This window comes from Enoplosus armatus, chromosome 9 (assembly GCF_043641665.1).
Source record: "Enoplosus armatus isolate fEnoArm2 chromosome 9, fEnoArm2.hap1, whole genome shotgun sequence".
Taxonomy (NCBI): domain Eukaryota; kingdom Metazoa; phylum Chordata; class Actinopteri; order Centrarchiformes; family Enoplosidae; genus Enoplosus; species Enoplosus armatus.
This window is the reverse complement of record NC_092188.1, coordinates 9,306,689-9,320,107: the sequence shown is the minus strand read 5'-3', so window position 1 is coordinate 9,320,107 and position 13,419 is coordinate 9,306,689. Positions and strand designations below refer to the sequence as shown.

General features: G+C 45.5%; 1 protein-coding gene across 2 annotated transcripts in view; it reads left to right on the top strand.

Moving 5' to 3' along the window:
- The window catches only part of LOC139290428 (nectin-2), a 72,929-nt gene that overhangs the window by 24,859 nt on the left and 34,651 nt on the right, over nt 1–13,419 (top strand). For both annotated transcript variants that reach the window (XM_070912209.1, XM_070912208.1), the window contains exons 2-6: nt 3,136–3,245; nt 4,120–4,369; nt 6,566–6,859; nt 7,032–7,149; nt 7,789–7,937. In XM_070912209.1, the coding sequence (XP_070768310.1) occupies nt 3,136–3,245; nt 4,120–4,369; nt 6,566–6,859; nt 7,032–7,149; nt 7,789–7,937 (921 nt within the window). The remainder of the gene's footprint in view (nt 1–3,135; nt 3,246–4,119; nt 4,370–6,565; nt 6,860–7,031; nt 7,150–7,788; nt 7,938–13,419) is intronic.

The window sequence follows — 13,419 nt, the reverse complement described above, 5'->3', positions numbered from 1 at the left end:
CGTTTTATAAGCCACGACTGGCTCAAATGGGCTGCAGAGAAAATTAGGATTTTGAGTTTTTTTTTTACTCATTCTCTCGCTTCCTGTGGCTCATTCATTCCGTTTCTGTTTTCTGTCTCTCTCTATCTCTATTCACAGCCACAGTGTTTCTCACAAGGTCAGGTGTGGAGTCTACCCTACCTCTCGCTGCTTCACACCTCCTGCTCTTCTCCCCTCATCTGCCTCTCCTCGCTCTGTTTCTCTCTACCTGTGCCACCCCCCCCCACCCCCCACCCCACCCTCTCCATTTTTAGTTTCTCCCATCGCATCTCTCTTGGTCTCTTTTTCACCTACTTCCTCTCACACTCCTCTTATTTCTCTCTTCTAAATGTCTCTCTCTTTTGTCCCTCAGTTGTCTCCTATTAACCTTGTTTATATCTCACACCGTCTCCCCTTCGAGATCCTCCTCTCTCTCCCTCTTCTCTCACCACTTTCTCTTTTTGCTCCCTCTTTCATTCTCTATTCCTGGCACTGCGTTCTCTTCACACACTTTCATCCCCACTTTCCTTACACCCCCCTCCCCTCTCCTCTCCTCCGCTCTTATCCTTCATCACTTTGGCATTCCCAGGCTGTCTCTTGTCTCCTCCTTTCATCCTTCCATCTTTCTAGCACACTTCCTCTCCTCCTTCCTTCCTGATTCATTTTCCTCTTCACAGACGAATGGTGGGAAATATGGAAATGTCAGCGTGACCAGGCAGGAGATCAGAGAAGACTGTGTTAATATGGCAGGGCTGTCGCAGCCCCATCAGCATAATGTGTGTGTGTGTTCACATCATGTGGGTGTTAAAGACATAATGATAGGTGACAGTACGTGAGGATGTCGAAGAGGGCAGTTTGTGTGTGTGCATCCATTTGTTTGTTCATGTGGGTTTTGGTTTGGTGGCGTTTCTTGTATGTCACCTGCAGGCAGCAGAGCTACTGTAAAGTAGAGCAGCCATGACACAAGGCTTCTGTTCTCACTCTCCTCCCCTCCAACCCTCTTTTTCTCTCCCTCCGTCTCTCTCTCCCTCTGTCGCTCCTCTTTTCTTCTCAGCCTTACCCTTGAACCGTCTTTTATTCTCTAATTCCCTCAGTTCCTGTCCCCCCCTCTGCCTTCCGTCTCTCTTTCGTCTGTTTAATATGACCAATGCTCTCTAAATATTTATACTGGCAATCACTATTTCAAATGTCGCCTTGCCTCAGCATTTCCAAAAGTCTGTTGTGTCCATGTACATGCACACGCATGCACACGCTGACTTTTTCTTTTCTGTGTCTGCTGTTCTAATGACACGAAGTCTCTGAGTCTGCATGGCTGGGGTTTGGGGACCAGCATGGAGGATCAGGGCATGCACAGTCTTTGTATGTCTTGTGTGTAATATTCATTTCCCTGGGGCTGTATAGAGTCTCATAAGGCCAGCCTGTCTCTCATCCGAGCTCTGGCAGGAGTTGACCTGTGTCGGCTCTCCTCTTATTGCCTTCGAAATGACAGACAACAGGCCCAGCCTGTGTGGACACAATGGCTGTGCATGTGTTTTTGCACACGTGCACACAATTGAAATCTGAGGTGGAGTAACTTATCTTCAGTGCCACATTGTGTAACGACCTCTGACATGTCAAGCAGACTTTGTCCATAAACCCCAATCAAGACTAGTAATCAAGGGTTTTAATAACCCCTCACCCCCCTTTCCCCTGCTCTGCTACATCCTTTGGTAACCAGAGTACAGCCCCCCATTCCCAAAGCTAATCTGTTGTTTGTCAGACTAGTTCAGGTAGATTGACAAAAGGGGTGTAGCTTGATCTTCACTAAATGCTGCAGACATTTGAAAGATCACAGGCCAGGAGCTCGACAATAAAGCTGTCACGAGATGTATATGTGTATGAATGCGTGTGCACATGCTTTTGTGTGTCTTCTTGCACAGATATGCTCGTGTATGTGTGCCCACGAGAGAAAGAGAGAGAGAGGAGAAAAGAAAAAAGAGCAAGCTATTCCTCTTTCCAGCCCAATAAGGCTCTCTGCTGCTCCCACGGGCTGTTTAGTGGTTGTCCAGAGGTTCCTCTGTGGCTACAAGGGGGTTGTTTTGTGGTTGTAAATTGGGCTGGTCCTGGGAGAGCTGGTGTTATTCTAGGAAAGGCTTGTTTTCCTCCACTTTCCCACTTAGTCTTTCGCTCCTTCCTCCCTCTTCTCTTCCCCTGTATTGATATCTCAGATCTCCCCAGAGAAGACAAGGTGTGGTGTTTATTGCTCGTCAAAAGAGAAAGACAGCGCTGCCCTTTCCTCTTATCTCCGAGCATATGGGTTTCGTGTGTTTGAGTGTGTTTTCCATCAGCCCTCCAGATCATATTAGTTTCAACACAACAGCTTTGGCTCAGCACAAACTGGTGGAACTCGTTCTGTAAGTAATTGTTTGTCTTTAGAAGTTGAGTTTCATTAGTGCTGTTGTAGGTGTGTAGCTTGCTGGTAAACACATTGTGAGCACACACGCATTCGCACACGTAGCCCTGGCTGCAGACATTTGAAGTTGTGTATCCGCAGGTAATCCAGTCTTACTTAAAACAGGTGCCATCTTGCTGACATACACTAATGCGCGCTTACTCATACAAGTAATTACATTTTCACAGAGACCTGGATTACACACACATACACACATATACAAGGACAGATTGTCGTTCTAAAGCTCTCTCGTTCTTTCTGTTTCTCACACGCCCACTGACACAACACACCAAGAAAAGCATATTTATTCTGACTCTTTGCTGTAACACAGGAATGTGTCGGTACAGCAAATGGCAGGTTATAGAAAAGCATCCACATGATTTATGACCTATGTGCAAAAGAGAACTGGCTTTCCTCTTTTGCTTTTCTGAGCACACATCCCCCTTTTTTTTCTGCCACTCCGTCCACACACGCACAGTCATGGAGAGATACCAGACTCTTGGCCTACTTGCCTGGGTTCACTAATGCTGTCCTCTGTTGTACCAGACACTTCTACACTGTCCTCATTTATCATCAGGAGGCTTTGTACCAACACGATTCCTCTGCTCCCTTTCCTCGTCCCCTCTCTCCTAGCTCGGGAAGGAAGGAAACAGACATTAATCTTTCTCTTTCTCTGTTTCTCCCAGGAGCGTCAGGTCAGCGGGTGAAGGTGGAGCCAGAGGTGTCGTCGTATCCCGGCCAGACAGTCAACCTGCGCTGCGCCTTCACTGATGCCACAGGGATTCAGCTCACAATGGTCAGATACACACAGATGACACAATTGCTTTCTTTTTTTCAGTAAGGATTTGATTACTTCTTTATACCACCACACTCCAAACTGGGTTTGTGGTATGAAATTCTAATAAAAATGTCAGTTTCATCCCGAAATTGCAGCTCATTGTGCTGACTTGACACAGTACAATTTGTTGAAATTGCTTGGGACTACAATTTGCTTTCACAATTGAAGCAAACAGACATTTGACATAAAGCACACACACAATTTAATATGTGTCAAACTTGTGTCTATTTTCCTGTAAAATAAGTATTTGTCTATTATGCATCGACCTGACTGCAGGTGTGTGAAATTTAGTAGCACAGGTGGACAAGAGCAATTAATTACAATTAAAAAAAATTAAAAAAAAGATAATACAGGTCCATGTGCCTTGTTTACTTAGCACATTAAACCTTAATCTAACAAATCATAGCCCACAGAAATAATCCTGAGGCTAGTAATAGGTTTTTTATCACATTTAGGCTTAATGTTTTATTACTCCAAACAAACAATACTAAGCTTCATTTTGCTTTAGGGGATTGAATATGGTAATGTGCACACTTCTTAGTCGCATCTCAATGAAGTGGGAAGTGCATAACTCTGCTTGGTTCTGCTAAGAGCAGCTGAGAGGGAGAGAGAGAGTGCTGCTCCTGAAAAACTCACATCCATATTCATACCTGCTCCACTTCTTTGATTGTGATGCTGTGTATGCTGCCCCGTGGAGTTTACAGCAAAATGTGGATGTCTTTAAAATGCTCCCCTGAGTCGCTTATCAATGCCATGATAAATGAGGCCTGTCGTTTCTTTCTCAGTCACTGTGCGCGTCCTAACCACCGGCCCTGTGCCTCCTCCACCACAGGTCACTTGGATCTACGAGCCGAAGGAAGGAGAAAGGATCAACATCGCTGTGTTTCACCCCAACTTTGATCCCAACTACCCCGACTCACCCGTGAAGGGCAGGGTCAGCTTCAAGCCCAGTCCCCCAAACCTGGCCAGTCCCTCCATCCAGATAAGCAATGTTAGGATGACCGATGAGGGGAAGTACATCTGCGAGTATGCTACCTACCCCAGTGGCAACGAGCAAGGCATCACATACCTGGTCATGCTGGGTAGGTCACAAGTCATAATTTATATGTGTGTATATACAGATAGGTGACAAATTATAGGAAAAATCTGTGTGGGCTCATGAATGCTTTGAATATGAAATGTGAATAATGTGGCTGAATAATGATCTCAACCCAGCTGAACACCAGTGGGATCTTTTGGACTGATGTTTTAGACAGCAACCAGGGGATCCACTGTTAAGACTAATGTTACTCCAAAACAGGACCGAGGATTTGTTTCAGTCTCAAGCTTTTGGTTTTACTTTGAAACCATCGTCAGGAGCAGGTAGAGGTAACTAATAGATACGAAAGCTTGAGTCCGGAACAATACCCATGTCCTTTTTTGGAGTAACGTTTATCTTTTATGTAATGCACAGTGCTATGCAACACCATTAATAAAACACCAAATGGAAAAGGAATATCTTTTGGAAGAATTTTTTTTTTTCACCTTATGAGATGCAGAACCTTAAATCACACAGAACTACAAGGGTGTCATAATAAAGTCCAAAACCTACTGTATTTCCATTCTGGTCCTTGATGTAACAATAGCAAAGATGCAGATGTCCAGGCAACTAGGCAACAATACTATATCATCAATAAAAATCACTCCATATTAAGCACCCAAAACATAAAATATCTAAAATTACAAACAAATTATCACTAAAATGAAAAGCTTTCACTTTCATCCTTCCTATCAGCCACAATTTAATCTTCTTTTTGATGGTAACTTCCAATTTCTGGCACCACAGAACTTAAACAAGAAGTACCCATGTCTGTATTACATGTTGGCATTACTAGCTCTAGCCTGGTGTGCAGAAGTGGACCTTAGAGATGCACAGAAGCTCTGTTGGTATAAATATTATGCACCACACTGGCTCGTGGTTTTATGGCTCTGTCTGTCAAGGGAGACACCCAAATTGTTGGAATTGTTCTTTACCAACATGTGCTCTTAGGCTCAATCCTCTCACAGGGCTCGGCCTCCCAAGGACTGGGGACATTGTTAAAATTTCATTGCATTAGGAAAAGTACCACTTTTCTAGCCCAAATTGGCTCTTTGCCGGCCACAGCAGAATTAATCCCGACACAAGCCTTACTAACCTGTTCTGAAAGATCTGTGTTTTGAGTTTTTCCCGTACGTAATACCATGAATGGAATGAGTAGTCAAAGCAATTTACAACAAGTGAATTGGCCAACTCTCTTAAACTACCTTTATCAAAAAGCTTTTGTGCCCCATGCTGTTTTTCTCTCCAGTAGAGATTCTAGAGACTTGTTGAATCTGTGCCAAGGTGCGTTGAAGCTTTTCTTTGTTGTTTTTTTTCCCTTAAATTTGTCACCCATCTGTCTGTTGTAAGTGTGTGCGCACTTACCTTGCTTACTATATATAAATGCAAAGTAGTTTCCGCCTACCTCTCTCAGTCTGTCTCTCGAGTTCTCTCCCTCCCCCAAAGGTAGCATGCAGGTTAAAAGCATGTCCAGCTAGGCTTAATTGCCATTATAAGTGGTATTGTCAGATCAATTGTGTTCTTGTTAATGCAATGGAACCATTGGTCTAACCTTGGCCCGGCACCAGTGCCTCTTCTGCGCTCTCTTCTCTCTCCAACGCATCATGCCTCCCTTCCTTCCCCAGGGCACTATATTGATCTGGCTGCTTGTCATGCCTGCTGTCAGCTCCTGTCCTGCTTGCTCTCCTCTCATCCCACACTAGTATCAGAGAGGGCAATTGAGGAGGTATGAGGAGTGAGGTAGAGTAGAGGGGGTGGGGGGATGACAGAGTTCTTGTAGTGATTTAGAATTTGTGTATGGAAATGCACTGGACCAGTCAGGGAAATTGTTTATCAATGGCGGGTGATGGGGATAGAGCGGGAATAGATTAAAGAAATGGAGGGAGAGTGAAAGAAGATTTAGGGATTGGGTGTGTTTGCACTGGTGCTTGTAATTGTTTATCAATGTAGGCTCTGGAGAGAAAAAAGACAGGAGAGAGAGCGAGGGGGTGAGTGGGGGGACAGAGGATGTTTGGAGATTGAGGTTTTGGATTTTGACAGGCTGGTGGCTCAAATTGTTTATCAATAATGGTGCACATTATCTTTTCCCTCAGCTGTCTTATTTCCATTTTATCTATTTCTACATCCTTTAATCTTCTCTCTGCCACTCTGTGTCTCTTCCTCTCTCCACCCTCCGTCCTCGCATCAATCCATCCATCAGCTAAGCCCCAGAACTCGGCCTCCATCGTAACAGTGGAGGCAGGCACTAAGCCGGTCGTCGTGGCACGCTGCGAGTCTCTGGATGGCCGCCCCGCAGCCCAGATCTCCTGGGTGACCACGGCCAATGGCAATGCGACTACAGTGTCTAAGCCGGGTGCCGACAACACCGTGACAGTGAGCAGCGAGTACCGCATGGTTCCCACGGCTGCAGACAACGGGAAAGACATCAGCTGCGTGGTGGCGCACAGGACCCAGGTCAAACCAGAGAGCTTCCCATTGAAGCTAGCTGTTCAGTGTAAGACACCACACACACACAGACACACTCACAACTCATCGCTTATTATTCCATGAATTCCTTTGCTGTTCACGCTCTAACATGATTTTTTTAAACAAGGGTTTGCCCATTTCAAACCTTGGAGTGATTAATTTAACTCCTCCCTTCTGACATTGATCTGTCCTTCCCCCAGACGCCCCTAAGGTGACAATAGTGGGATACGACAATAATTGGTACGTTGGTCGTACAAATGTGGTGCTCACCTGCCAGGCCACTGGAAACCCCGTCCCGATCTCCGTCCTGTGGAAGACGTGAGTATCAGCACATTCAGCATCCCCTTTTGTTTTGTCATCTCTTTCTGTGCTTTCTCTTATCTCTTTTTCTCTCATTTTCCCTTCCTTACCCTTCATTCCCAGGTCCACAGAGCTGTAATCAGCGCTTTTATTATTGCCACCACAGCCCTGTGCACTGATTATGGAGATAGCTGTATAATAATTCTCATAATGGATTCTGTGACTCAAGATTTAACCCTCGCATAATGAGAAACACAATTTGACTCCCTCTCTCCATTTTTCCGTATTATCTATTAATACAACTGTGACAGAATTTGACGGAAAGTCTGGAACTTTAAAATGGGAGAGATGAGATTTTGGGCCCGGATCCAGCAGTTTTTTCCTCCTGTCCCCATCGTATTTTCCTCCACTGTGTGATAATGGATTGCCTTTTGAGGAAAGAGGAAACTGATTGGTTTTGCACTGCTGATCAAGATTAGTGGAATTTGATGACATTGCACAATATAGCACATTTCTGTAAACGTACATCTGTCTCAGTGCTCTCATTGTGCCCAAAGTCAAACAAACCTTAATCCTATTTTCTTTTTTTGGTTTTGTTTCTTTTTGGCCTTCTCCCTTTTCTTCTTTCTCAATGCCGATATATTCATGTCCCTGCAGTATGTCGGGAGAGATGCCAGACACGGTGCAGATCACAGGCAACGAGCTGAAGGTGCTTAAGGTGGACGATTCCGTCAACACCACTTTTGTCTGCGAGGTCAAGAACCGCATTGGGACCGGCAGGGACCAGGTCACAGCCATGGTCAGAGGTGAGTCGAAGGACACAAACCAGCACACGCCCCAACACATGTACACGGAAACAACTATAAATACATGGCACGTGCATACACGGTCCTCAAGATGTAGGTCAGATAACATTTAAAAACATACTTTAACCTGCTTGGAGTTCAACATGTGGGGTGTTTGTCACAAGTAACAGAAGTGATCTTTTTGTGCACTTCTCTGTGATGATGCATAAGCATTAGAATTGTTCCTGTCATCACAAATCCACCCATCTGCTGCTCTAAGTAGGTTGAAACCAAGACGAAGTGTGAAGTCCTAAAACACTGATAAATTGTACACAGCAATTGATTCAGTAAAGCAGTGAACATTTCAGAAGTGAAATGAAAAACCCATTTGTGGCTCACTTGGGTCTCGTTCATCATCGAGACCTTCCCCTGGCTTGTATATGAAAACATTTATACCCCATGAACTGATGAACTAGAACCAAGAGCACTTTCATCACACATGCTACACTTTTCCTGGTGTACTATGCTCTCATGTCTTCCCCCAGGGATACACTTTGTTCCGCCTCACATGTCACATGAACACACACATATTATCTGTGCTGAGGACTGTCTTGGGTGTGTAGTGTAGGGTTAGAGGGTCCAGCTGCTCTGTCCGTGGTGTTGTATGTATGTGTGTGAAAGATGCTTTTGGGCTCTCTCCTTCAAATTTTCATCTCTGTCTTTCTGTGTGTTTTATGAAGAATGCATGTCACTTTTCAATGTCTCTTTGCATGCCCTCATTAACACTGCATTATCAAAGTTTCTATGCCTCAGTGGCACTGAAGGTCTGTCTATCTGCCTTTACAAAGTGGTTTCTCGCAAGGTTTTCAGTGGTAGTCCACATTGTGAGTGGTGCACGTAGACGAGATGGTCCTCACTGATCTCACTGACATTTCAGCTTTTCTTCTATTTCTCTAAAAGCAGTTCGCCCCTCTAAAGTCATGATCACAAAAGCGAGTGAGTAGCTTCTCAGCAGTACCCTTGGTACAGTAATGAAGGGAGAGACTAAAGCAAAGCAAATGAGCAGCATTCATTAGAGTCAGTGTCTTGAAGATACGTCTGCAATCACTGAATGTGATACATTTGACTCCCAGTGACACTGTTGACTTTGAAGTGGATGTCAGTGTTCCCTTGGGTTTAGCTGATACACTGTCTGTGTGTGTGCGTGTGTGTGCTGGTTCGTATTTGTGATATGTATGTATGTCAGGCGTATGCATCTGTTTGTGTACTGTATAGCTTGTTGTACCACCTCAGGTCTTACAGTTAAACCATCCAGAACGGTGCCACTTAAGATGGAAAACAGTCCATACTTTGATTCCCCACTTTTCCTCAATAGTTTTAGCTGCACCCCTCAACAGGGTTCACGCCTACATTCCACCTCATACAAAATACATCCTCCTCCACTCTTCTGTCGCATGCCTGCACTTAACCGGAAGTTATTTCCTGCTGACATGGGGGTAAACCCTGCCCGTAATGGGGGAAAGTGCATTTCTCTAGTGGCTACATTTTAAGAGCAACCTAGCTACTTCTTGCCCTCATTTTTCTCTTTTTTTCATGTCCTCTTGCTGAGTCTCTCCTTGTTTCATTCCTTTTTTTTCTCTCTCACCCCCATCTTTCTTCAACTCCCTTGGCTCCTTATGGTGCCACAGCATGTGTCACCACTCCTCTGGGGCCACTCTGTACTGCTGCATAGTAGTGTAACTGTAGCACAAAGGATGTCACCATCTCCAGCTGTGTATTACAAGCAACCAGCAAGGAAGATACAAAGATCCAGGGAGCAGAGGGAGGAAGATGGAGGCTGCTGCTTTTAGACTAAAAAGCCAGGAAATGTGCACCAGGATAAATCAGTGCCAGCATGCAATCCTCACACTAAGAGGGGTAGAGAGAGCAAAGGCATGAGGGATGGAGGGAGAGAGCAGATGCTGACGGCATTTAAAACTCCCATGGGAATCTTGTGCCACTGCATCCTATCTCCACTGCTATTGGCCTCCACTATCTCTCAGCATAGCGTGTGTGTCTGTCTGTCTCCAAGCCTCTCAGAGCGGATCAGTCACCCTTTGCTGCTTCAGCTCCTGGCTGCTTCTCTCCTCATTCCAGCATCCGTTTCTTTCTCGCTGTCTTTTATCCTACATTTCCACTCCCATTCTTCATCCCGCTTTCTCCCTTTTTCCCCCTCTTTGTCTCTCCATCTAATTCTTTCTGGTCTCTTCCCACAGTTTCCTTGTCCTGTCATCTCCCTCCTCCATCTCAGCTTGCTCTCTCGTGGCCGACCACCTCCTCCCTCCTTCCCACTCCTCTCTTACTCACTGGCAGAGGAGGAGGAGGATAAGATGTGAGCTAAATTTGCCGGCAGTTAAGAGGTGACTGAGGCAACCAGCGAGTGTCATAGTGAAGGAGGTTTGTAGAAGGAAGATGGCGCTCAGAAAGAAAGAGAGTGAGTCAGTATTGGTTGAAGTGAAATGAAAGAGTGGATGATAGTCAAAACAGAGCGAGAGAAAGATGTGGAATGACTCCAGATGGGGATACGATGCAGACCTGTGGAGGCTAATGTGAATGCGTGTAGACAAACAGGGCTAAGAGGGGCCGACAGGCGTGAAATGGCCAGCACCTGCTACATAGCAGGTCCCCCACTCCTCTCTACCCCACAGCTGCATGACACACAGACACACACATATAAATCTACCCACTAGTGTGTGTTTGTGTGGGTGTTTGCCCGTGTCCTCTGCCCTCAGTCTTGTCCTGTGCTCCCGGAGGCAGAGAGAGGGATGGATGTCCTCTCTTCTCCTTGCCTCTCCTCCTCTCATCTTCGATCGTGCTGCTTAGTCACACACGCAAACGTATCCTACCCTGCTCTCCCATCCTCTTTCTTTCGATTTATCTCTCCCTCGCTATCTCTTTTGCTGCAGTTTGCTCTTTTCATTGCATCTCTCATCCTCTCAGTTAGCATATGCTCTCTCCTCATCCTCCTTATCTCTCTCAGGTTGTCTTTCAGCCTCCGCAAGTCTGGCGCTGATCTCCCTGCTCAGAGAAGAGACTCCTGCCCCCAGCTTTCTCTCTCTCTCTCCCGCTCATGCCCATGCTATCTCCCTCTCTCTCAGAAGCTTAACTCTTAAATACCAGTAGCTCTTCCTTAATCACAGCTTAGTAGTCTCCATCCCTCCATCTATCCCTCCATCCCAGGCTCCTCTCTCGGGGGTTCTTGTGTGGCTAACCCAGATTCACTCCATCTTCTGTCTTGCCCCCCCCCCCCCCCGTTCCTTACAGGGGTGGCTCAGCTGAACCTCAAAAAGTTAAATGTCCCCAATTGAATCCCCCACATGTTCTGAGAGGCCTTTCAGTTCAACGGAAAAGAGATTTCCTCTCAATTTTGTACATTCTCTCCCATTTTCAGACTCATCTAAGGAGACAGTTCAAGGGCAAGGGGCTTGGCCAGTTGTGTGTGTGTGTGTGTCTGCCTGTATCTGTCTATGTCTGTCAGTGTGTGTCTCCGGCCATGCAAAAACAGCCAGAGAACAGGTCTGATGGAGCCAAGTCTCCCTCCAGCTTGAAACTGGCCCCCTGCCCACCCCTCATTAGCACACACACACTCTCTCATGCGCACATATACAAACACACACAGCTCTGTTCAATAAGTCAACATGCTGACAGAGAATACTACTAAGCTATGCTCTAGGTGCAGCCCAACCCAGCGCCGGACCACTGGCGGCCATAATGGTGTGTGTGTGTATGTGACCGTGCATGTTTTTGGGAGGCTGCAGTAGACGTTTCCGCTCCATCTCCTTCATTACTTGCGGTCACTTGGAGCTTACGGTCGTGCTGGACGTGACTTCATAAGAAGCATGCTGTTTTTTGGCTTCCACAGTATTGTGTGCGTGTGTGTGTTTTGGGGGGCGGGTGTTGTGGTGGTGGGGGGGGTGCAGTTACTGTAGTTATGCATGTTTGTTTTTCAAAATTTTTTTTCTCCCCTTGTTATCCACACAGCATGCATATTGCAGTTTTTCTGCTGGTTCATCCAACAGCATGTGTTTATAAGATGTCCTCTCCTCACCCACTTAAATGAATTCCTCTGGTGCTTTGTTAGGATGTGTCTGGGTCTGTAGTGGGCCTGTACTGGGAGCCTGGGGTGGCCCCTTTACATCCATCTCTTGAATCTTTCAAGTGTCGTCTCCAGAAGGGTAGAATAAAACATGAATCATCATCCACAAAAGGGTTTACCAGCATAGACTTTGAGAGAGACACTTAAGAACTGACTTGAGCGACGCATTAAAAATAATTGGATGAGTGGAATTTAGGGAGAATTTGCATTAAATTTGAGTGAAATTCCCTTTGATGTGGCAGCGATGTGTGGCAGCATCTGGCCCCCAGTTTGCACAGAGATTGTTGCCACGTCGCATGTGCCAGAGCTCCACGGAGCCCGAGGTGATAATGCATTTCTTGTGTTCCTGTTACAAGTGGACACTGAGGGCTAGCTCTCACTCTCATGTGTGTGAACAGGAATGTTTAGCACAGCTCGGGGGAGAATAGAAGGGGGAGAGAGAGTGCTTGGGGAGGCTGAGAAATTGAAAGAAAGAAAGAGAAAATATAGCCACATGAAATTATTTTTTCCCTAGGAATATGTTGAAAGTGAAGCACAGAGGAGGAGTGCAGAGAGAAAAGTAACATATGACAGAAATACAATGTAAATTAGAGAGATGGCAGGGAAAATGGATTTAGAGGAGATGGAAAGAATGTACGCAGGAGACAGCTGGTGAAGTGGAGGCAGAGATGGAGAAAAGCGAAGTGGAGGAGAGGAGAGGCAGAAATAAAGAGGAAGAGAAGAGCGGAGCACAGGTGTAGACGGCAGTAGACGACCATTTTCTCTCTTGACAAGAATCAGTGTTACAAGAGTAATTCTGTCAGCTCCCTGTACACTTAACAAGAGGGGCTAGCTTCTGTTGGATTTCAAATGGGAATGACAATAAGAATCAGGCTGATTTGCTACTTTCAAATTTAGGCAGGGATTTCAACACCAGCGTCTGCTGGTTAATCCTCTGCAGCGGCTGGTGAAAGTGCAGCGAGTGGAAAGGAAAGCTGGAGCAACAGAAAGGATGTTCAGCTTAGCTAAGGGTTCTTGATCACTTTCAACCAGGGACTAAAATTAAAAAATTCATTTGCTCACCACGACTTATTTGGTTTTATTGTGTAGCATACAAACATTGTGTCATGCGTACAAACCTGAAGGAAGCAGGAACACTTCATAATGATGAATAATAAACAGACTTTATTCCGTAGGATGATGTTTCTGCAACAATGTGCCTTCTTGTGATTGAAAGAGTAACATGAAAACATGAAACAAAATACATCATAAGCCTTGAACTTGAAACCCTGTAAAAGTGGGAATAATATACATTCAGGCATCAATCTTCCCTTCTACTATGAGCTGGCTTACTTTTAAAGCTCTGAAGAAGGCACATTGTTGCAAAAC